This window comes from Felis catus, chromosome C1 (genome assembly GCF_018350175.1).
Source record: "Felis catus isolate Fca126 chromosome C1, F.catus_Fca126_mat1.0, whole genome shotgun sequence".
In the NCBI taxonomy this organism is placed as follows: domain Eukaryota; kingdom Metazoa; phylum Chordata; class Mammalia; order Carnivora; family Felidae; genus Felis; species Felis catus.
The window spans coordinates 91,523,739-91,549,553 of NC_058375.1; the positions used below are offsets into that span (position 1 = coordinate 91,523,739).

At 38.9% G+C, this 25,815-nt stretch overlaps 1 protein-coding gene across 9 annotated transcripts in view; it reads left to right on the forward strand.

Moving 5' to 3' along the window:
- Nucleotides 1-25,815, forward strand: part of NTNG1 (netrin G1) — a 338,068-nt gene that overhangs the window by 289,116 nt on the left and 23,137 nt on the right. For 5 of the 9 annotated variants that reach the window (XM_023258950.2, XM_019837529.3, XM_019837534.3 and 2 more), the window contains one exon: nucleotides 3,137-3,271. The exons of the other annotated variants lie outside the window; for them this stretch is intronic. In XM_023258950.2, the coding sequence (XP_023114718.2) occupies nucleotides 3,137-3,271 (135 nt within the window). The remainder of the gene's footprint in view (nucleotides 1-3,136; nucleotides 3,272-25,815) is intronic. 9 annotated transcript variants of the gene reach the window in all.

The window sequence follows — 25,815 nt, forward strand, 5'->3', positions numbered from 1 at the left end:
TTTATTTTATTGAAGCAAACATGTTTCTATTCAGTATTTTATACTTTCCAAACCAAGTAAATTGGTAAACACAAAGATGAGAACTTTTAGGTACCATTAAAATTGGCTATAATATTCCCCCACATACCAAAATTCCTTAAATTGCTGCCTTTTTTCTAAGGCGTAAAATTGTTTGTAAAGAATGCATTGGAAAATGTAGCTAGCTGATATATGCTGTAGTCTATCTTTTGTGTTTAGTCTATATATATGTACAATGAATCAATAACAATAAAAGCTATGTCCTATAAGAGCTACGGGTTCCACTTTCCCACTTGAAGAGCTGCCTACACACCAGGCTAAGGCTGGAGTTTGCTCTCTGAGGGCCATTGGTAGCCTGTGGCTCCCTATTGCCAAGGTTTGCCCTAAGGGAAAGCATGAACTTATTCACTCTTTTCCACAGTTAAGCTCCCCAAAGGGCTTGAGCCAGGACTGAGAATTAAATTGAAGAGCATACATCACAAATAATTGAGTTTAATACCTTTTTGTATAGAAAGCACTAATGAAAATGAATGGATATTTACCCAATTCACTTTCACAGAATTAAGCACCAATCTCAGAAAATTTGAACTTCATCTAAGTCTTCTCCAAATTTAAGGGGGAAAAGAGGCATTTTGCCATCTCTTCAACAAATGACAATGAAATCCACCACACTGGCTGTGAGGGAACAGGCCAAATCTCGACAAAATATAGACTGCATTGAAGTACATGTTGTAAACTATTTGCGTCATTTTATATTATGACAAATATAAAATGCAGGCTATTCCGTGTTGCCACAGTGGTTGCTGCTTATTGGTTACTGGTGAATTTCCCCATTTTCATACAAATTCCAAGCACAGCCATGTCTCCAAAGATGCATGTAATTACCCTGTATTACGCAGCAATTACATGAAGATGACACCCTTGCATGCTTCTGTTTCATATAAACTCAAGCATTAAGCAGGAAGTTAGAGGATATGTGGTTCGTGACCTTGGGTAATCACTGCTAATAATCTCTGGTAACAAGCTTGACATCAGAATGAAACACAGGGTTCAGCATTTGCTACTAAACGTATCTCAAATTATGAAGTATTGTCTTTTTATTCCCTTTGAAACCCAAGATCAGGTAGTCAGAGGTACCTTCTATAGACAGGATACTTCTAATACCTATAAATCAATTGTACTGTAACTTTTTAATCAAACCTCCAAAGTATTTCATGTTATTTTTTAGCCTAACAGTCCTGCATATTCTTCCTGGTTTAATGTAATAAAATATAATACTCCAAGGCCATCACCAATATCTACCATTGACCATGGTATTCTTTAAAAAACTAAGTTATTTGTACATAAGGTGGTAAACCTCTCCTTGTCACTTATTTTCCCTACTGTTTGTATAACATAACACTTACCACCCTTCCTGTGACAATCACTGGTTTAGGTGTCCCATGTTTAAAAAAAAAATTTGTTTACTTTCTTTGCATCTAAATCCTTATATTAATATAATTGCTATGGGCTAAATGACTAGACTGGTGTGTGGATTCCTGTTGGCTAGATATAACTGTACTCCCTGGTTTGAAAATGCTGGTGACTCACTGTCAACTTATGCACTTGAAATAGTAAGAAACATTAAATGTTGAATAAGTATAAGCACAGACTTATAGTATAAATATGTACACAAAACATTTTAAAGCCATACAAAATTACTATTTAAAAAAAATCTTTTTAAACAACTCCCATGTACACACATTAAAATAGAAAATGATGACTTAAAATAAAACTCTAGTTACTAAATACAAACCAAGCCAGGCAAGGAGGGAACATTTTAGTTTATTTAGTTTTATTTTTACCTGCATATGTCACTATCACTATTAGTCTTATCAATGCTTATATCACCATAATGCAGAACTCAAAAATTGACTAACATGAAATAAATCATAATCGTAAGGTCTTCCACATTTTCTGAAGACATTCTCCAGTTAATTCCTGTAGTAAAACCAGAACAAAATGTCCAGTCCTCTCTATAACGTTAAACCTTGAATCTCTGTTGCCAGTCTAAAACACTAAACTTGATGCTGTTAACCTAAGGCTCTCAGGGCTTCCGTTGGTTGGTTGGTTGGTTGGCTGGTATGATTTTACTTGTTTTTTAACCAGAAAACCTTTTAATAGGACCCTTTTAGTATAAAGGAAACTGAGAGACAGAGAGGCATAATGACTTGTCCAAGATTATACAGTGGGGTAACAAGGAAAGAAACTTTGGCCCCCAAGTCCCCAAAGCTGCAAACTAGCTGTTATTACCTTTCAAACTAAAGGAAACCTAAGGAATCCCCACTTCAAGTTCAGCCTTTCGGCTAAACAGAGTTTCAGAAGCAAAAGTATCCTGTATAAGAGTGTGTGAGGAATCCAGAAAACACTCTATTTACTCTTCATTGGACAAAGTTGTTTTGTCCTGCCAGGAGACATTATGATGAAATATATATCTCAAATTATGCCTATGTTGAAATTTACTTGGGATTACAAAATTTATTTTTCTTTCATGATTGTTAACCTAGGCTGCATAAAAACCGTACTAACATGCCTAGCAGATAGAGTATCTAAAAGCTCATACCAAACAGTATATATATAAATAAGTTAAAGTGCTTTCCCATATCATAAAGTAAAAATGCCTTTGAGTGAACAAAGTGCATTCATACTGCACTTTAAAAATGTTCAGCAGTTCTCAAATATTGAGTGTAACAGATAAGGCCATTTGAATAATTTAAAACAGATTTTACACTGATGGCATATTGATTTATCCTTGATATACAAACTTCTCATGGTGTTCATTAAACCATCTAAAAATGCCCTAACAAATGGAATCTCTATTATGATCTGTTAGCCATGAAGAGCATAATGTCTTATTTCCTGGGAAGTTTTCAGTTAATTTCCTCCCATATCATAAAAACAGCATCACAGAAGGCTGAGGAAATAAATAAAGGGGCCTGAGATAGCTGTATTTGCCAAAGCATTTCATTAGCGGACATCTTTCTTTAAGTAAGCGATGCATTTAAGTGACGCTCCTGTGTTGATAACCTATAAGCCATGCAGACTTGTCTCCAGCCTGTGTGTTGTCTTGTTTCTACAGAGTGTTATTGTAACCCTTTGGGCTCAGTCCATGATCGTTGTAATGGCTCAGGATTTTGTGAGTGTAAGACGGGAACAACAGGGCCTAAGTGTGATGAGTGTCTGCCGGGAAATTCCTGGCACTACGGCTGTCAACGTAAGTAACTCTGGGAGCTGCCCTCTGCCTGCTGCAGCATGGCTGATCTGCTTGTTCAGGCCGGTGTGTGCAGCTTCTCAGAGCAGAAAAAGACCCAAGCCACTGACAAGCTTTAAAAGCTACTTAAAGCCCCAGCCTATGTATAGGAGAGAGAGCAATCCATCAGCTGTCCAGCCAGCTTCTTTGAAGCCCATCTTCTTCTCCTCTGAATGCAGGAGCAACTTATATTGAAATATTGTACTCAGATCCATGTACCTGGCCAGACCATAAATTAAGTGGCACAATAGGGACCCAGCGTGGAAATCCTCACCGCAAAATGAAGGGTGATGTGGATGTGGTTAATATATTTCTTGAACTGAAAGCTACCTCAAAGCTCCAGAGTTCATAAATTAAATGATATCTACATAACTTATTACCACCCCTGCTCTCACACCCATCACTGAATCTTAACCAGAAACCTAAGGGTAATAAATCTAAGGGATATTTAAATGCCAGGGTAAAATAATGAAAAAAAAATCAATATTGATTTTAAGCCTCTGAGGTTAGGCACCATGCAGTGAGACTTAGACAGATGCCATTTGGTTCAGCCTCATTTCTCTGAGGATTATCAGACCTTCTTAAAAGCTTGTCAGGCAGGTGGCATGTCGATGTATTCGGGGAACAGAAATTTAAAAATCTGAGCAGAAGCTTCCTTCTGTCATTCATAACCTTTTCTGCTTTTTCATTATGCACTAACTTGTGAGTCTGTCCATACACATTTAGCTTACTAATATTAAAGAGCCACCAGGCAAATCCTCTAGAGCAGTGCAGTCCAATAGAAAATTGTGCAAGCCACATATGGAATTTTAAATGTTTTGTTACCCACATTGAAAAAGAAACTGAGTTTAACATCTTATTTTATTTAACCCAAATATCTCAAATAGTATCATTCAACATAAAATCAACATCAAAACTATTAAAGATACATTTTTTCCATACTGTATTTGAAATCAAGTGTGTGTTTTATTCTTACAGAACATCTCAATTAGGACTGACCATATTGCAAGGCCTAATAGCCACACGTGTCTACCATATTGGACAGCACAGCTCTAGACATTTTTTGTTTGTTTTTCTGCCTTTTTGGGATTGTTTTGTTTTGTTTTTGTTTTTGTTTTTGCTTACTTTTCACTTGAAAACAATGTCAGCATGCAGGAACTGTCTAAAGCTAAGTGCAGGGCCTTACAGAATATTTCACCAGCCACTCGTCAAATTTATACTTATCTGTAAGCTACCCTTCTACATAATGTAAAGCCAAAGCGAAATTAACTGCCATCCTATTGTCATGGGCGGCAGAAAACTGTGGTGATAGTTTGAGAGATTTGCCATTGAGTATGCCAAGGTTAATATGGGATCAAGGAGCTGGAGGTGAGCATCTCCAGCCATGCTGGAGAGGAGCATTAGAAGACAAATAGTCAGAAGTCATGCAGCACACCTGCACGTGAGCTCTGCATAAGGCCATGGTTAAAAATCCTACATGCTATAGATTCCCAAAAGGCACCTTAGGGGTATGGATGACTTGGTGGATCCCAAGGACCATATGAGGAGCCAGGACTCAGCGGACAGTCATTGGTCCTGGAACATCTGGATGTGGAGGCCCAGAGAATGCCAGCAGCCAAAAGGAGAGAAGGAGGGACAGACAAAGGAAGGACCCAAAATAGGTCCAAGACTCAAGGCATAAGGCATAAGACTTTACAATTAAGACACACTTCTCTAAAAGAAAGATCCATGTAAATTTCCTGATGCAACAGGACCTGAGGAATGGGTTCCTGTAGTATAATCAGAGAAAGACATTAGAGAGGAAAACTAATCTAGCCTTAGGGGAAATATATCCCAAAAAGGTCCTAACTTGATTTTTCTGTATTAATTATTGGAGTATTATAAAGTCATCAAATTTTCCCTTCTGGAATTGGAAGACTGTATTACACGTGGCCCTGCCACATAAAGGCTGTGCAATATAGAAAACTCTGTACCTCAGCTCCAGCATCTCACATCCTTGGTATGTATGGATAAATGAGATTATGGAAGCGAATGCTTTATCCTCTTGAGTATTTCTTGAGTACCTTCCATGAATTAGGCATTGAGGTAACAGTAGAGGCTACAAGGATGAAGAAAGATAGCTGCTGTGGACATATAGGCATGGAGTTCACAATCTGAGGAAAGAGGCTAACCTGCAACCCAATGATTATGAAAGAAGATAATCAGAACTAAGAAAGACCTATAGGTGTGCTTTTAGTGAAGCCCGGGTGGGAATTGTAAGGCTTCCCAAAGAAGTGACATTTGATTCAGTACTGAAGGATTAGTAGGAGCTTTACAGGAGGGAATTTCTTGAGCAAAAGTGAATGAGCTAACCCACTATGTTCCAGAAATACCAAATAGTTTTGATGTGATGGGGGATGAGGTGTGTGTGTGTGTGTGTGTGTGTGTTTGTGTGTGCACGCGCATGCATGTGTGTATGTGTTGGGAGGGAGGGAAGATGTTGAAAAGGCAACCAGAGACCAGATCATATGGCTTCATGAACACTAAGCTGAGGAATTTCTTCTCACTGGGGAGGAGACAGACACGGAATCCATCATACAGTTTTAAGCAGAGGAATGAAGTTGTCAGATTTTGTTTTAGAAAGATTATTCTGGCTGCTCTGTAAAGGAAGGACTGGAACAGGATGAGATGGGATTTGTTATATAAATTTAACATACTTCAAATACACCTTTGAGTATGCAATAGCTTTTTCTCACTCTGAAATATCTTTTCCTTCCCTCAGACCCACCCACATAGGGCTGATATTCTACATAAAAATATAGAAGTTCTGCTGTCAGTTGATAAATGGCTATGGCATGACGACCCTTAAGTGCCTTCCCCAGGATCTCTCAGACCACCCCTAAGATTCAGCAACTACTAGGGTAATACCTGTCATAGTAAGGTGCCTCCAGCACCAGTACTATATAACAGATATCATTCTAATTAGTTGGCGATTATAGGTTGACAAATATTTTCATATCACTCTGTGTCTGCACACACATGAATGTACTCAAAATAAGTCCCTCAAGTCAATTCTCTCTTTCTCTCTTCCCTCCACCCTCCTCCCCACCCTACCCCCCACACTTCTACTGAGATGAACCCATCCTTGAGTTAGCCACATTATCAGTGGCAGTAATTAACCTGACAACAAGAAACCAATGCCAAGAAGAAAGCAGTGGTAAATAGGGCTGGCAGTGGTGCTGGTAGCCATGAGCAGGGAGGAAGCAGACAAACTTAGGCTCTGGGTTTGAATTTCACCTCCACCTCCTACTACCTGCAAGACTTAGAGGAAATCACTTGGACTCTCTAAGCACAGTTTTTCATCTTAAAATGGGGGTATACTAGGACCTAACACATATGGTAATTGTGAAAATTCAAGGAAAGTAATGAATGTGGACTTTATGGTACATAGTAAGCACTCGATTATTATTATTTAATTCCAAGCACATGTTGATGTGTCAAAATGCTAGGCAAGAATCTGTGTTTAAAAGTTATTGTACAGTGATAGTGCAGAACATCAGCAAGCTGGGCCAGTATTGAAATTCCAAACTGTGGACTTAGGAAGTTCTAAAAAGCCCTTTATGATAAGCAAGGCTGATTTAAGAGATTAAAGCAAAGCTGACCCCCAAAACAATGCTATGGCTTCAGCAGGCGAAATGAAGAACTCTAGGTTCATAAGTGAACCTTCTCCCTCAGGGGGCCACCAATTGTGTGCTCCATAAATGTAAGCTGCTCTCTCTGACATAAAAGGTGAAACACTTGAAAACCATTGGAATGAATGGTCTTTAGACAGCATGGAGCACACCCAATCTAGGAGAGAAAGGAGAAAGAAAAAGATTTCAAGGACACCAAGCAGAATCTAAATTAGTGTTGAGGTTACTAATAGAAGAATGAGATGTTGAGGAGAAGGAGGGTTTTTTTTATGTGCCCCTCTGAAGTTAGTGAAGAGGGATGAAACCACATCCCAGAGAATAAAGTTAAACCATCCAAAAGGAAACCATGTTCCATGCTTCACATAAAACACGGAGGGTTAACATGTATTGGGAAGTAATGAAACACTTGTTCTAAGGAGATGGACATAGGGGAGGTTGGGGGTATTTTGATTTGGAAAATTTAATGGAAATAGCCACACATAGAACCAATGAGGCTGAAGAGAAGGTGTGTCATTTCCCTGGAGGACATATAAGACACATTAGAATATCATGCAGTGTATATTTAGCTACCAAGTATCTCCCATTTTTACCTAGTTTATATGAATACTAATGGTACTTTCAAAAGAACTTATAGTCTGAATATTTGGACTAAAGTCCAAAGATTTGGTAACATAGTTCAGTGTTACGATTTTGGAAGATAACAGAGCATGTAGGAAATTAAGAACTAAGTACATATAGCAAGGGGAAGGCTGAGATTCAGTTGCTGGATCATGGCCTACAATATCAGAATATGGGTTCTTGGAAGGGATCAGTACATATATTACTGTGAATAGAAAAATGAGTGTTTAGCAGAAGACTCAATGGCCTGATCAAGAAGATTTTTAATTAAGTTTGAGTAGGGTATTGTGAAAATACCTTTATAAAACTGTAAAAACTGAACGCTGTGGCAAACCACAGAGTTAAGAAAAGAAGACAACAGTTATTCTCAGAAGAATAAGGGAAAGTTGGGGAACAATACTCTATGGCTTAGATGTTTTCCTTCCCAGAGAGAGCACAATAGTTATATTCATTTTCTACTGCTACTATAGTAAGCTATCAGAAACTTAGTGGCTCAAAACAACAGAAATGTATCTCTTAAAGTTCTGTATTTAGGAGTCCAACAAGAATCTCACTGGGCTAAGATCGAGCTATTGGCAGAGTTGTGTACCCTTCTGGAGGTTCTAGCAGCAAAATCTTTTTCCTTGCCTTTTCTAGCTTCTAGAAGCCACCTGCATTCCTTTGCTCATGCCCCCCTTCCTCTACTTTCAAAGCCAAGAACTTTCTATCTCTCTTTGCCTTTCTTCCATTATTACATCTTTCTCTGACCACAGCTGGAAAGGATCTCCACTTTTAAGGACTCATGATTAGATTGGGCACACACAGATAATCCAGGATAATCTCACTACCTCAAGGTCCTTATGTAATTTCTCTGTAAAGTTGCTATTGCCATGTAAAAGAACAGGTTATTAGGATATAGACATCTTTGAGAAGACAGTCAACATTGCCTACCACAATAATCATTGATAATGTCAATTTTTTAATGTCAAGGATAAATACGCAGGCATCATGGAGATGGAATGTAACTCATGCTCAGAATAAAGATATGCAAGAATAAAACTAACTTGAAAAAAATATGTTATAGGGTTAGAAAAGATTGCCATGGGTCGAGAAGGTATAGACTCACATTATGAATTAGAAGATAGAAACAGTGAAATATTTTTCAGTCAAGACCAAGAAGCTTATAGAAAAGGTATTGTAAAGTGTATTATAGACCACACAGCTATTTGGAAGATACAGATATTTTTCAAAGCCAAATTAGAAAATCTAGATGCTCTGGAATCTTCCAAAATGAGGGAATTCAGATACCAAGATATTTGTTAAAAGATGTGGTCTACTAATTGTTGACTTGCATTGACAAGAGTGGAAAAAGGAGTCAGGAAACTAGTATTACCACTGGGTTAGTACAGAGATGGTAGTATCACATAAGTGAAGAAATGTTAATAAAAACCTTTAAGGGACATTGTCCCAAACCTTAAGAAAAATTCAAAATATCCTTGGGGGGTGGGATTAAGATCTTAGACCCTTATTAAATACACACACACACACACACACACACGCTCTTTTTTTTTTTAAGAAATAAAAGAACAAATTGTTCCCAATAGATGACCTAAAATAGAAGACTCCTAAAATAACCAACATGGCTATCCAAGGGTTCCCAACAGGGTTTTGACAAACATTTAGTCCTCACTGTGTGCCATACACTGTGCTGCAAATTAAGGCTAAAAAATAGAAGTTGCAAAAATGTAGGATGGTATAAAGTTGTGTTCACAATTGCTTAGGTCACAAAGATGTGGCAATCTCAGCTCACATTCAAGCTCAATTCTAGATAGCAATATGTCATGAGCAGCAAAGAAGCTAACACAACTTGAGGCTGAACAAAGACCAAAAGAAGTTATAGTCCTTCTGACATGTGCCCCACAAGCAGTCCTTCTGACAAGCAGCCCACGTCAAGAGTCTAGTCCTGGGAGACCACATAATAATGCAGCAGATAGTGATGTAGGAGAGTTCCATCTTTGGTGAAAGGATTTTCATAAAGCAAGCTGAAGTAGGTTGACACATGTCAACCAGGGTTCAGAGGGCTCTTATGTAACAAGTGGACATGTTGGTTCAGGAAGATAGAATGGAGACCAGTAGGTAAAAGAGAGAGGTGGTACTTTCCAGCATTTTCCAACAACTATTCTCCCCAGCTGTTTTAAGAATATACAGTAGAGTGCCTTGGGTAATGATAAATCCCCAGACTCTGGAAGAGTTCAGAGAGAAGCTGGATGGGCTCCTGTGAGTGATGCTTTTGGGAGAGTTTCTGCCTGAATGAATAGTTGAGTGAAAGGACCTCTAGGACCTTTCCAGCTTTTTGGCTCTAGTAGACCAAGTCAGTGGGCCAAGGGAAGGCATCATGAGATACCTCAAGTTGTATTAAGAACTAGTTTGGCCATTCAGCTGTCCTCTGTGCTCTTGCCTTTCCTTACCAATGGGTAGATTCTCATGCTTCTCACTGGCCATGTTCTCCATCCTCACTTCTTGGTAAATCCTTTTTTTCTAGAAACTAACTTTTCTCTTACTATAGATCAGGATTCTTTCTTTTATTTTCTTTTTTAATTGTTGTTTTGTTTTGTATGAGATTAACATCTACAGACCTGTCAACTTGTGATCATTAAGATGATGCTTCCAATTGCTTCACTGAGATGAAGATTATACCTCCCTGGACAAATACTGTGAACCTAACTTGTAACTTTTCAATTGCCTCCAGTTGCAGTGACCTGCTATTTGCTGTGTTACATTAAAACATCTAATTCACATTTCACCAGTTGACCTCACATTTTGAATCCATTGACAGGTGGCACGTCACTTAAACAAGGATGTCCGTGATGCTTCAGCACATTTGCAGGCCCAGACATATGATTTCACTCATTTTGGCTCTTGCATCTCTATCACTAAACGTGAATGGCATCACTGAATCCAAGTTTTTAATTTCCTTGCTAGCAACTTGAACAACAGTCTCATCTCCCTTGCTGAGCACCACATACATAACAGTGATGAAAAGTAAATAGTTGGAAGGGTACTTGATGTTACTGTTGTTCAACTCCTAAGGGTGGGAAGGAAGTGCTCATTAAACAGAACCAGTAGGAGCCTCCCTGAGGTAATTTAAAAAGGAAAATATTAGGACGACAGAAGATAGAAAGTGGCAATTTGTAGGCATTACAAATAGGCTTGGTAGTCCTCCTGGGGAGAAAAGGCTCATTTTGTCATCTAGAAGAGCAAACCCCAGGGTTGCTCTCAGTTGTGAAATTTCTCCTGATTCAGCAGGACGTGGCCACAGCAGTCCGTCATGCTAATAGCCATCACTTTCCAGTTCCAGTCCTGTTTCCCTTCCATTCTTAGCATAACTTTAATTTGGGATTGGGAGAAAAATCCCACCAATCTCCAGTACATCAGGGACCTGATGCCACCCATGAACAGGGGAGCCAAGGCTTACCCTCATGCCATGGAAAGTGCTGTCCCCCTTCACATTACTAATGACTCCATTTGGAGCAACCATTAGAGGCAAAGGCTGGGGCAGCTTGAAAGGAGTGCCTTGTTCAGAATTCCCTTCACAGTTGGATCATATCCTAAGTATGTTCAAAATCAAAACCTGTGACTCTCGAATTGTTAGAGCTTGGCATAAGACAGATACAGATGGTGGGTATACTAACAGCAACTCCAGACCACTTCCTGACATTCTGAGGTTTGCCTGCTACTCAGCTACCCTGTGCTCAGCTCAGAGTGGGGCCTCAGTTCTGACCTCAATAAGAAACATTCCATATAAGGGGCGCCTGGGTGGCGCAGTCGGTTAAGCGTCCGACTTCAGCCAAGTCACGATCTCGCGGTCCGTGAGTTCGAGCCCCGCATCGGGCTCTGGGCTGATGGCTCGGAGCCTGGAGCCTGTTTCCGATTCTGTGTCTCCCTCTCTCTCTGCCCCTCCCCCGTTCATGCTCTGTCTCTCTCTGTCCCAAAAATAAATAAACGTTGAAAAAAAATTAAAAAAAAAGAAACATTCCATATTTACTTGGCAATCCATACGAATTTTCCCCCTTTATTTGAAGAGAATTTTGAAAATGACAAGAATGCCCAAACTCTACAATTTTACACCACTGTACAAGTTAAACAGTGAAAGGTGTGTGAAATGCCAAAACTCATGGAGAAATGCGGGTACAACTCTATCTACTAGTGTCCCAGATTCGAAGCAACAGCCTGGTCCTATCTGATAGTGAGATAATCGAGAGGCCAAGAAGAAATACAATACATGAAGTTTTTTCCTTACTTTAGACAATACATAAATGGCGTTTCACCTTGAGCCACTCTTTACCCACTAGTGAGTGTTGTGTGTGTGTGTGAGAAAGAGAAAGAGAATCTCAAAATCTTCTGAGGCTGTGTATATAAAGGTAATGTCTATGTGTGTAAATCAGCCCAATTGTAAAAGGGCCGCCCCACTTGAAATTTGTGGGAGAAAAAATTTTATGTAACTGAAAAATCAGTCCTCAGCCCCCATCAAACAGAATTCTGGGGTAGAGGAGCCACAGATAAACCAGGTTAGCTAGGGTTCCTGATTAACTAAATTTTAGAAGTCAACACAATGAAATCAGGGATCCTGATTCTGGGTGTGACTGCTACCAGCTCTCCAAGGAATGTTTGTTCCACACCTCAGCCTTTTCTGTGCATCTCCTGTGAAATCCTCAGGCTCCTTGCTGGTTTGAAATTCTGTGATCCTGAAACCTCACAAATGGTTTGACCTACTTGCATTTGGGCCAATTTCTGAGGAGTAATAACTATTTTAAAATAATAAAAGTTGTTATTTATTGTACATTTTATGTGTGTCAGGAATACGTATGCATTATCTCATTCTACAAGGGAGGTTAAGATTATCTTCCATATTTTGTAGACAGAAAAACCGAGATTTAAAGAGGGCAATCCCTGCCCCCACCAAAATGGCAAACCAGCTATTAGCAAATATTTATTTTATTATTTTTTTTTTTAAATTTTTTTCAACGTTTATTTATTTTTGGGACAGAGAGAGACAGAGCATGAACGGGGGAGGGGCAGAGAGAGAGGGAGACACAGAATCGGAAGCAGGCTCCAGGCTCTGAGCCATCAGCCCAGAGCCTGACGCGGGGCTTGAACTCACGGACCGCGAGATCGTGACCTGGCTGAAGTCGGACGCTTAACCGACTGCGCCACCCAGGCGCCCCAGCAAATATTTATTAATTGAGTTTGCTGCAGCATTTTATAGGATTTTGTCATTTTTACTTCGAACATGGAGACAGAGACTTTGGTGATTTACTCCAGGGGCCATCATGCATTTTCTAGAAAGGGTCAGATAGCAATTATTTCAGGTTTCCTGGGCCACACAGTCTGTTGCAACTACTCACCTCTGCTGTTGTAGCCCCGAATCAGCCCAACATGATGTTGAAATGAATGCGTGTGTCTATGTTCCAATCAGACTTTGTTTATGGACACTGAAATTTGAATTTCATATGTTTTCACACGCCATGAAATATTCTCCCTTTGATTCTGTTTCAATCACGTAAAAATGTAAAAAACATTCTTAGTTCATAGGCCATAGTAAACAGGAGACAGGCTCCATTTGGCCTGCAGACCATAGTTTGATTTATTTCAAGCTCACACAGCAGTTAGAAATAAAAAAGCAGAGGTCCTGTTTAATAAAGCGGAGAGAGTATGAAGCAGGAGACAGAAGAGGACATTAAGAAAAAACGCACACATTTCATTAAAGTGTGTCTTCTATCTTGATATGGGTATCACGGGGGGCTGGTCTAACTGATTCATATTTACCAGGCCCTAATTGACCTTAAGAAGAAAGTTAGGATTTCCAGAAACATGAAGGCTGCAATCATATAATTTCCAGGACAAGATCACAGGCGTAGTCAGTGCCAGCCGTTTAAAGGCTTACGAGCCAGCCGAGTCAATTTAGCATCAATTTAGTACAATCAGCAACTAATGAAAGAGAAGTCAGGGTGGCCATAATACAATCAGGATTGCTCATGTTGGTGTAAGGAATCATTCTGTTGCATTCTACAGGAACAACCCATCACCTTGAACATCAGCAAAAAGCTCTACTAAGGGAGAATTATAGTAATAATACCACCTACAACATGGAGGGTGCAGGAAAAAAATACATACAGAACCCACTGAGAATTTTTTTTTCTACCATCGGCTTTGATGTCAGAGATAATTATTTTAAATAAAGTGTATGTCAGGGCCATAAACCCCTGCCTTTTCTGCCCAATGCCCTTTTGAGTGTGACTGAGTCCACTGAACCCAGGGCATTCTGGATCATGTGGCTCTACCTCCAGGAACAGAATTATGTCATGACCATCCTTACTTAAGGGCTATATGCTCTTCCTCTCATCTTTGTCAAATTTTCTGTTTTTAAAAATTATAGTCAACCTTCAGTTTTCCATTGCTGCAAGGTGGGAGAAGAGGCATGCATTAATACAGCACAGTTGACTATCTGGATGCAAATTCCAATGAGACTGGATTTCATTGAAAACAGGCACATACACGCAGAAATTCAGGCTCATACACGATTCATCTGTTCCACGTCCAACTTCAGTCACCGACTCATCCTCATAGAAAGCAGTCAAGATCATCCAGACATTGCTGGATGCTTTAAAACAGAAACAATTGCTAAAAATGTATTTTTCACAAAATTCTTTCCCATGTTCTACAAAAGTGCAGGATTAATATTATGTATTGCAGGTTTCTTCTGTGCTACAACTCTTTGGGGAAAATGGGTGTATGTCTCAGAGACAAAACTACAAAAATAATGAAATATTGATGTAATTATTTTTAAGAATCACCTTGAGACCTCTTTTTAATTAGTATTTGGACCCTATGGACTTAGTCTTATGTTAATCTGTATTCTTTATCATGAAAATCAATAATATAGACAACTACATTGTTCGCATGATTTTGAGTACAAAAAGACAAAGCTTGGGAGTTTGTAGGAAGGCTTGTTACCAGGATTAATCTAGCAGTTTATTAGTGATATAATGTCACAGTGGCTGCATCTTCAATGATCTTGCCAATCCAGCTTTAACTAGTGCCCACATGGAAGATATTTGGATATATTATGAGGTCTTTACTGAGATATCACACCCTTCTTCTTTCCAATTAAAATAAAAATTAAAGGAACTGATTTTGCACCAAGGATGCTAAACTATGTATAGACACATAGATATGACATATGAATTCTGTCTGATTATATCAGGCTTTAAAATTTCTGAAGTCACATTTTTACTCAAGACTGTCCAGAGTCTTGGGATGGAGGAGTTTCTGTTTCACCTATTGACAAGGCCCATCTAATATGGGTTAAATCAATCATGGTCAGTATGTTCCTTCATATACAACAAATGGGGTCAGATTGTAGCATACTCTTTAGGAAACCTATACCCTTAATTTCATCTTTGGTTACTGAATTCAATTTAACCAAGGTGATAGAAGGGCTTCTTAACCGAGTCTTGCAAAATCTGTTGAATTTTCCTCCCCAGCAAATCAGGCTGGCTAGAGGATTGTTTGATTCATTCACTTGTTCACGCCGTCATTCATTCACCCATCCATTCCTTCATTTATTCATACTGTCATTCGTTTTAAAATATTAAAGCCCAACTGTGCACCAGGAATTGTGCTAAATTTTATCACCAAAGGCAATGAAAATGTGATCCCTTCCCTCTAAGGGCTGACAGTTTAAGGAGGGTTCTCCACTCTAGTTGGAATCTGAGAAGACAGACCTCCTGTACCACTTTCCTAGCTTGTTTTTCTGGTCACAGGAATCTCTCCTCCAACCTCTAAACTTAGGATCTTATATATGATTTGAGTCTCAGACGTTTTCTAGTTTAGCCCTTATTTTTCAGTCATAGATGAAAATTGTTTAGTCTTTAAATTGTTCAGGGCTTTAATAAGCTCTCCCTATTGCATTTACTAATGATGACCGTGGCCACTATTAAGTGGGCAGGCACCATGTGCTGGGAACTATGCCAAGCCATTTACCCTGACTTGTTTAATCTGTATAAAATCCCATTAGCAGTTATCCCCGCTTTACAGATAAGTGAATTGAGGCTCAAAGAGGCGAAGTACCCTGCACGTCTAGATTCTTGCAACTTAAAAGTGCGATCCTTCAGCCAGCAGCCTCAGCAGCAGTTGGGAATTTGTTAGAAATCAGAATTTCAGGCCCTCCCCCAGACTTCCTGATCTGCATTTTAACAAGATTTCCAGGTGATTCATATGCATATTTGCATTAAAATTTGAGAAGTTAGGGGATGAGATACTAAGTGTAGATTTTAACCTAGGACAAGCTGATCCTACAGCCCAGGTGTTTTGCTTATTTGTTTTTATGACTTAGTGTTCACAGAATGATGGTAGCTGGGAAATCAAGGGCATACGCACGCGTTGGAAAAAATTATATAAGGGGCAGAACTCGTATAGTATCTCATGTCATCAGTTTTTACCAGCATGTATTCTACAAATCCAAATCATATTAAAAGAAGGAGAATCATGAAAACTTAAACAAGTAGCCTATTTGTTTTCTTTCACCATATAATTTAAAAGTGGTTAATATTTGATAGGTTAATAATAAATATTTTAATATAGTATATTGCATTTGGTTATGAATATATCAAAAGGAAATACAAAGTGAGTTCCGAAAGATAAACTTTTATTGGGCACATGAAATAGAACATAAAATTTGATGGCAATTACCATTTAATCTATTCATGTTTGGAAACGTATTGAAAGAGAAACTCATAACTCAGTTAATTGTTATGAATTATTAATTGCTCATTTGAAAAGCGATGAGCAGAACCGCACTTGTTGAAAAACTTTCCCTCTCAGTGGCTTTAACCTTTGTGTCATTGGTTTTATGAGAACAAAAGGGAAAGAATGACAGCAAGATTCTAATCATCCAAAACTAGAAAGTGACAAGACTGTGAACATCTCAGCAACTGTATAAAGGTTAATTGCAATTGAAATGGAATAGTTATTGCTGGCCCCCCTCTAGCATACATAAGTATGATTCTCCTGGGGGCAGGCCCAAGCATCTGCATTCTCCAAAACTTCCCAGGCAATTACAATATACAGCCAGGACTGAGGGCTACATTTTCAGTAACTGCATGTTGTCAGAGAGATTTCATCCAGCCTTGAACTTGACGCGATATTCTGAACCCCAAGTGAATGCAAGGTGGGTTCCAGTTTGCCATTCTTCATTAGAGTTTGAGGTAAGAGGGCATTCAACCAAGGCCAGGAGCAGTGTAAACCATGGCAGCTTTATAAAGACATATTCCCTAGATGGCAAGTGATTTCTAATCCATACAGGCTAAGATCAAGAATGTATCTGGATTTCAAGATACCTGATGTAAATAGCCCCTTCTTTCTCAAAAAATCAATGTTATGAGTTTCTTCTGTTGGATTAAAAAAAAAAAAAACCTTCAAAAAGTGGAAGGCTTTTTTTTTATGAACTAAATCCAGGGATTTATTGTTTAGTGTCAGCAGCGTAACTGCTTTATAATTGATTTTTCCGAAGAGAACTGAAAACTTAAGCTACCTTAATTTCCTTTATCTTGACACACATGATTAGCATTACTCTGAAGTATATTTTATCAGGTTCCCAATTACCATTTTTTTAAATCAACTTCCTCCTTGCATACGTGTCTTGATAAAATATTTCTGAGACAGAGAGAAAGGAAGTATAAGAAGATAAAAAATATGACTGCTTTATTCCTGTTGATAGCTTTATATTCTTTCTTCAAAAAATTATGTTTATATTCAGTTATTTTTTTGAAAATGAGTAAGATTATTAAAAGACATTAACACCTATTAATTTTTTAAATTTTGGGATAAAGAAGGAAGAACATTTGGTTGGGCAATGACAGAAATTTAAGGATAATGAAACAAAATGTAACATTTGCAACTTCGGCTAATGTGCCTGAGTCCTTATAGACTCAATCGAACATTTTATATGCAGCCATTACAGTCCTGTACCATTAGTTAGCCTTATTCAGCCTCAATTTGCTGATGTAAAATGACACTAAGAATCAGATCCATCTCACTATCTGAGAATTCAATAATATAACGATATTTAACCCAGTTTCTATCACACAGTAAGATCACATGGTGAGCTACATGATGGTTCCCGCCCTCAAAGTTTCATTGAAAATGGTGGAAATTGGATCAACAAATTTAAGAAAGCAGTCAAGTTACAAACAAAATGACATGAGAATGAAAGCAATCCTAGTCACAGCTGCTACCTGGAAAAAAGAAAAAAAAACTCAAAAATGGATGGGATTTAATACTTAGTGTGTCATTTTCTTGTGGTTCTTTCAAGTCCTCATTGACCCCTGTGAATGCAAAATTTTAGTTACGATTTATCCAACATCAGTGCCTTTTAGTTTTGCAGTTTCCAAATAGAGAAGTAAAGCTCTCACTATAAACTTTTGTCCATTAGATTCACCCTAACCTTAGCAGCACTTCTTCATCAATTTTAGGATCGTCTTAAATCCTGGAAATTATCTGTAATGCTAAAATGCCTGCCTGCTAGCCAGGTCTTGAATTATGGTGACCCCTAATCCAACCCAAAGCAGACTGGGTTCTGTAGTTGGACATAAACCAGTTTCTCAGGATGATGATTGGACACTTAACAATCCATTGTGCCATCATCAGACCTATTGGATGTGATAATTGATCATTTTCAGCTTGGTGACTATTGACACCCTAAGGGATTTGTATGTCAGAAATACATTCAGATCCCCCACCCCTTTTTTTAGAACTCCTCAGGAGACTTTATTATTAGTATTATTATTGCTATTCTTAGCAAATTCATGCTATGTGCTATTTTTTTCAGCAAAGATTTCTCTTCTTATACTACAAAGATGCTCAAGTTGAGACTCTTACTTTTAAGGGAATAAGGTTTTTTTTTTTCTTGCAGAAGATTAAAAGAAATAATATGAGTAACAGTTTAACCACATGTCATCCAGCCCATAAAGAAGGAAGGCTGAATTTTAACAGTGAATCAAAGGCATTGAGGCACAGAGGATGAGTTGATATTTCTTCAGCCCTAGCAATGCCACTACCAAATGTGAAAATAAGAAGGAAACAGAACCTCCAAAGGGTAAGGAGGACATGAAGGAAGTGTGACTGTCCCTCACAACAGGCAGGGAACTCACTGCCAGGGTCAACCAATCTTGGTTTAGTCTGTGCGTTTGAAATGTGCTGTCCCTCTGTATGCTGTATTGGCATATTAATTTATGTTTTAACATGAGTGTACTAGTTGTTGAGGAAGTATTTATCAGGGCAGGGAGAAAAGGTGTGAAAGTACCAAGCTCTAAAGAAGCAGGGTTGGAGGAAAGACCCTGGGTTGAGGGATTCATCAATAAATAACCAAACATTTATGGACCTTTTGCTATGAACCCTGCATCATGTTAGGTGCTATATAAGATGTAAAGCAAGGTTAATACAGCCTGTGCCCTCAAGGAGGTTATCAAACTCGAGATTGGGGTAAAGCACATAAATTAGAGAGTTAAATGAAGTTTCCTGTCCAGAGTATTTAGTTCTCTCCTAATGACTCTGGTTGTAAAAGGAAACTGAAAACTACAATAGGTCTATTCTAGCTGAGTAAGTAGCTCTGTCTTGAATAGTGGTTGGAATCCTGGCCCTGCCTCATCCTGTGTTGAGTAAATTATATAACCTCTCTGCCCAAGCTGTTGCTTCTCTAAAAAAAAGAGATGATTTCATCTCATAGAATTGTCAGGAAATTAAATGAAATGGTTATATTACTGAGCACAGTTCCTGGGGCCCAGTGAGCTCTGCGAAGGATCACTGTTATTTGGATTGTTCTACTGTAAGCAAACTGCAGTAGGTAACAGCAATTGATGAAGAGCTGGGAAGGATTTGCAGCTGTCAATGAGCCATTACAGCTATAAATGGAGATTCCAATCATAAATGTTGGTTTCTAAGCAATATTTGACAAGGCAATTAATCATGTGTGCTCAGAAGCCATCAAGGGAAAGTGGGGAGTCTCTGGGTGGGGACAGAGAACTTTACGTGGATTCCCTGATGTTCTGAAATTCATTTGTGGGGGATGTGGAAAAGATAAGTAGTTGAAAAGTCTGTCCTATATTCAGGAGGTATCTGACATCGCAGGTCTTCTCCCTTGTGCTGGGGAAGTGACCAGGATCTATGAAATGCCTGAACCTCCTACCCTTGCTCAAGATTGTTGGATACTCCCCCTTCAGTCTTTGAGGGAGAAGTTAGAGCTTCCATTCATTGTGACTAACTTCTCTGGCATGAGTTTAGCATCTCAAAACATCAGAATTAGCCATCTGTGTGGTAGAAGAAAGAGTTCTCCTTTGTACCCAGCTTCAAATGAGAATTTTATTGTTTTGTGGAATAGCACAGTCAGCTTCAAATTTGTTAATAAATCTGAAGGTAAAGGTAGTCTTACACTTTTTAATCAAAAAAGGCCAGGCACTATCTGTTCCTAGCTCCAAATTTAACATCAGTACAGAAAATAATGTTCCTTTAGAGCATGGATTTCTGTCTAAAAAAACTTCATCCAGAAACTGACAGTCAAAAAGGACATTGAAAACACATTTCTTTTCAAGAGAAGACAGGAGTTCACTGGGGATCTTTTCTTTCCCTCAGCAGGTGCCTAGTTTCCAGCTCAAGAGTATGCATTACTCACTGAAAAATGTGTTTGAAAACACAACTAGAGATCATGACTAAAACCCCCAGGGGCTCTCCTCAGGCCCAGCGTAAGTCCAATTCTATGCCTGCAATGTACTTAAGCTTTTCCCACTGACTGTGTCCTTCTTTTCAAACTGCTATGACTTTAATAACAGGAAAGATGAATAGCATATAGGGAAATTCACTGGAGTGTTACAAATGAATACACCTCTATTACAAATAAGTGTATTTCAAAATATTTCAGTAATAAACATGCCATGTGCCATAAGCATGCTTGAACACTTCACACATGTTATTTCAATTAGCTTTCCCTATAACCCTGAAAGGAGTGCTAGTATACCCAGTTTATAAATCAGGAAACTAAGGCTCAGAGAGTTAAATTTGGTCAAACAATTGGTAGGCAATAGAGCTATTATAAAACCAAGATATAGATCTCATTGCTTGTTCCATTTGCCACGCAAACTCAGTGCTGTGGGTCCAAAATAGATGCAGTCTTAAGCTCAATCCTCCTTCAGAACTGGGAGGGTAATAGCAACTTGCGGTGTCGTAGTCTTGGACCACAGCCCAGCCACAGGATCAGTTTGCTTTCAGTGAGATGGAAACAATCCTCGGTCCTCATTAATAGGAGTGCTTATGAACACAGACACCACCGCACAACAGAGAAAAAGCCTTCTGGACAAAAACAAGCATCGACAGGCAAAGGTTACTGACTGTGTCTCAGTATCACTTTATCATGTGCCAATGGCAGCAAATGTTTATTCGCTGCCCTCTGTGTGCAGTGAATTTATTTCCCAGAATCCACAGCTCATCCACCCATGCTCACTTGGAAGGAGCAAACTATATTCTTAGATTCCCTAGCTCTCAAGGTCGGCGCCTAGAAGTGTGCAGAGAGGCGCTGCCATAACATACAAACTGGTGAGAGGTAGCATCTCATGTAGGGGAGGAGGTTAACAAAGAGGATAGAGGATGGGTTCTAAGGATGCAAATCATTCAATTCAAGCAAAATCCTGTGTCTTTTCACACAGAAAAATCACTCAAACTGGTCATGAAAATACCTTCTGACCAATTCCTCAAGCCAGTCAGAAATTCAAATAAAGACATCAAACTGTAGCTGATCCCACGTCACTTCACATGTTAATACCTCAAAGAAGGAAGCAGCGTACATAAACAGCTGTTAGATATTTAGTCACTGGCTCCTATCTGACCAAAGAGATCATCTTATTCTGACATCATCATCATGACAAGGCGTTTGCATCATCTTGCTTGGTGTCCAAGGGGTTTTCATTTTGTTAAGCCCAGGCAGCCAAATGAGCCAATGACTTACCAGATCAGCCCATGGAGGGCATCATTCTGTTGCCTTACTATGTGGACACCAAGCAGAAGATCAAATAATCTTCACGGCATCCCTGTAAGAGAATATATCACCTTCTGCATTTTACAGACTTAGAGAGGTGAACCCAACTATCTAGGTCACAAAATTAGAAAAGAAAAGGATGAGACTCAAACCCAGTTCGCTTCCTCTCTAGGCCACCAATGTGTATTCACCGCCTAGTGCCACATGCAGAGCATTGAGCTACGGCATTCGGGGGTGAGCCTTGCAGAGAAAGTGAGGTGAGAAGTGAGGTGTAAGGAGGCAGACTGTTGAACACCAGACACTGGCAAGATGATTTTTAGGAGCAGTAAAGAGTCATTATTCACAATGTTGTCCATTAACCTGGTGTGGTGCTCCTCAGGATCAAATGAAACAGAATGTTGGATGCTGGAAACAGGAAGGCGCCCATCTTCTCTAAAGCAGCAGGCTTATTCTTCGCCAGCTGTGTTAGTGCTTGTGAAAAGTAATAAATGCCTGATTCACTGTAAGGGTCCAATATTCTCAGACGGGCAGGGCAAGTAACTGCTGTTGCATTGCAACCATTCCAGTGAAATAAGGTGACAGCACTGAGTAGCATGGCAGGAACAATGCGTGGACAAGCCTTGATTGTGGTAGCAGCTTTCATGATGTCATGTCAGTGCTCCGTGGTCAGGCTCTTTCTGTTGCCCTGGAGACAAGGAATAGCAAGAATCTCTTCATCATCAAATCATTAGCTGCTGGTAGCAGACACTGTCTCAGCTCTTGTGTCCTGTGCCTGTCATCTCTTTCGGAAGTGTGTATGAGAGGAAATGGAGATGGCTCCATATAGTGGCTGCACATGCTATAAACGGGATTTTTGAAAACATGGGTGGTTGTCATGGAATAATCTCCGATCAGGTTTGGAAAGATGCACCCATTTCTAGAAGAGATAAGAATATTGCCCATGCCTGAACACAGTGACCCATCATGATGGGAGACTCATGTCATCTCAAAAACTGAAAACCATCTCATGAAAAGGAGGATAAGCAATGAAGGATAGGGGAAATGAAATAGTGCAATGGAGGGAATCCTAAAATCACTTGGGGCTGTGAGTGATTACTTACGGTACATAGTAAGGCAATAGAATTATGCCCTCCATGGGCTGTTCTGGTAAGTCATTGGCTCATTTGGCTGCCTGGGCTTAACAAAATGGAAACCCTTGGACACCAAGAAGATATCCACCTCCCTGCTTTCAAACTTTAGGAGAGGGAGTGAGACTTGGACAAAATAGGCATAAGCAAGTTCTCTCTCACCCAAACTGGCTTTGGAATCTGCTGTAGGTCCATGCCTACTCCCAAAGACCCTGGTATTATAAAATCACCCTTGGTCAAATAAATCAGCCAAACTTTTCTGAGAGCTGCCACCAGAAGTGAGTCGACCCCCCAAGGAGCCCATCTTGTTTGCTTACTGGGACTCCTAACTGGATTTTAGAATAGCCTTTGATGTATCTGCAGATACCACGCTGCGCTTCATCTAATCCTTATGCCGAAAGTAGATTAGGGTATCTGGTACAAACCAAGAAACCCTATACCCCAGGGTTACAGGTTCCATTTGTTTTCATATTGGTCTGCAAATACCTTTGTCTGGCTATACATTGTAATACTGTTGCCTTATGATGATGCAAGACTTTAATCCCCCAGTTGGATGTCATGTGTGCTTTGATGTACCGTTAGCTATCAGAGGTTCTAGCATGCAACTGTTCTCTGTAAGATCGCACTGGAATGCTAAGTTGTAGGTCCACAGATTTACACATTTGGAGTACTGTGTGCTGTGTAACTCAAGGTACAGATGAATTAATAATCTGTCTGCAGAAATTCTGCATACAAAATGTCTTCCTTTTTGTTCTATCACAAATCTAATTACTGGCACATCTAAGATGTATCATTTGAGGAAAATACAAATCTCAAGCCTCAGGCTGTATGGCTAGCGCAATTCTTTTTGTGCCGTTTTAGATGCGTGCACTTAGAATTGTTCCAGGCTGTTCTCCTTCATTAGAAAAGCATTCTTGGAGAGAAATAAAGGCCAGCAGGCAGCATCCAGATTGGAAAGAAAACACCGCACATCTATCACTCAGTTTATTTTCCAGTATGAATTTCTGGTTCTTTTGGTACAAAATCCTCTATCCAATACTTTATGGCAGCACATATTTGGAAAAGTCTGGAAGCAGTGCATTTGAATTCCATTTGCACCTTTCACATTTATTCATGTGCACAGTGCTGTGTTCAGTGCTGTAGATATACATAGATGTGAGCACTCATTCAAATGCTTACTTTGAATGTGCTATGCTCAATTAACAAAATTTGGGAATATTGTTTAATATCATGCTTAATTATGACATACATGTGTCTATCAGCTATTCATGTAATGTTCTTAGAGGCAAATAGATTATTTTGTTTGGGGGTTATTTAACAATAATTTATCTTTTATTAAGTTTTTGTAACAAGAAAATTGCAACATCCTTTTATAAATATTACAGTTTGAATCATACATAAGCTGCCAGAATAAATTATTTATATCCATAGACTTATGATATTGTAGTGTGAGGATGTGTTCGCCTTCCTAAAGTATTAGAAAATTATGAATCTAATACTTCGCCATAATATCTAAGGAAACAGAACATTAATTTCTTGGCTTTTTGTGTTGTGAGTAGTGTAAGGAAATTTTTCTGAAGACTTTTATCTATCCCAGACTCCTTTGTGACATTAGAAAATGAGCCCATGCCCGGGATGGTATGTTTTTATTCATAATATTCAAGGAAAAGTTTCAGTTTCCTTTTAAAAGTTGACCTCATTTGCCCTAATAGCCCAAGAATCTGTCCTCATATGGAAGTTTGGGAGTGTTATTCCTTATGCGTCTGATGTCAAATATTAAAAAACACAGTATAATAAAAAGTCCCCTTACTTTAAATCTGTTAGTCAGATTAATAGGGATGGCACATTGGTTCCACTGTTCTATCACTCCACTGGCAGCCTTCTAAAATTAGGTACTGCCAATCTGGGGGAAGCCAAAGAACTCTATATCATTTTAAATTTAACTTCATCCTGCTCTGAAGCCATTAGAGACGATTAAAGGAGATCTCCAGCCATTATAGTCAGCCCAGTAGTCTTAAAGTTCAAAAGGTAAAAAGCACTTTTCACTATAAATAAACTGAGAGACAAAATTATTTTCAATGAAGTTTCACTCTCAGTGAAAATAAAGTAGGTAATTACATTGGCTATTACTGAGGTCACTGCCTTCATTGACCATCTGGCTTAAAACTAAAACATAGGTATCATTTATGACACGGACAGAAATGAGCAAAGGGTCCACAGCTTCCTCTTTTAAAGACCTCCAAATTCAGTTAGTTCACAAATTAATAGTCTTCATGAAACAGTTACTGAAAAGTTAGCCTGATGGCCTTTTTGAGCCCTTTTTGAACAACTCTGGAAGGAAAAAAAAAAGAATATAAATCTGTAATATCTTACCATTACTATTACTATAGTTATAGTTTCCATATGATGGGTTCTTGCATAACATTTTTGCATGCCAAAAACTAGTGGTCCAAATTTATCATTCCAATTTCTATAATGTTCCTATATATAGAATCCTATTTGTTAGATGTAAACTTTACTTTCAAATTGGAAGTGTTATTTCTTACAAAGGAATATGATTCAATTTTTGCCTAATTTTGCTGTACTTTCTATAATTTCAAAAGGCATCAAGACAGGACGGATGTTGCTTTAAAAATTTTCTATGTTTATTTATTTTTGAGAGAGACAGAACACGAGCAGGAGAGGGGCAGAGAGAGGGAGACACAGAATCCAAAGCAGGCTCAAGGCTCCTGGCTGTCAGCACAGAGCCCAATGCAGGTCTCAAACCCACAACCTTTGAGCTCATGACCTGAGCCAAAGTCAGATGCTTAACCGACTGAGCAGAAAGATGTTTTTTTAAAGTCATCCTCAATGCATATTGTTTGATTATTTTTATTAATCTCTTTGGCCTCTAAAAAATGTCATTATTGGATTTTTAGTTAGCAGTGGCTCACACTATCTATTATTGCCTGAATTGTACTGAAGACAACATGGTTAGAGCAGTTTATTGCCTTTTTTAAGGCAACTTTGCAAAGATACATTGTTTAAGAA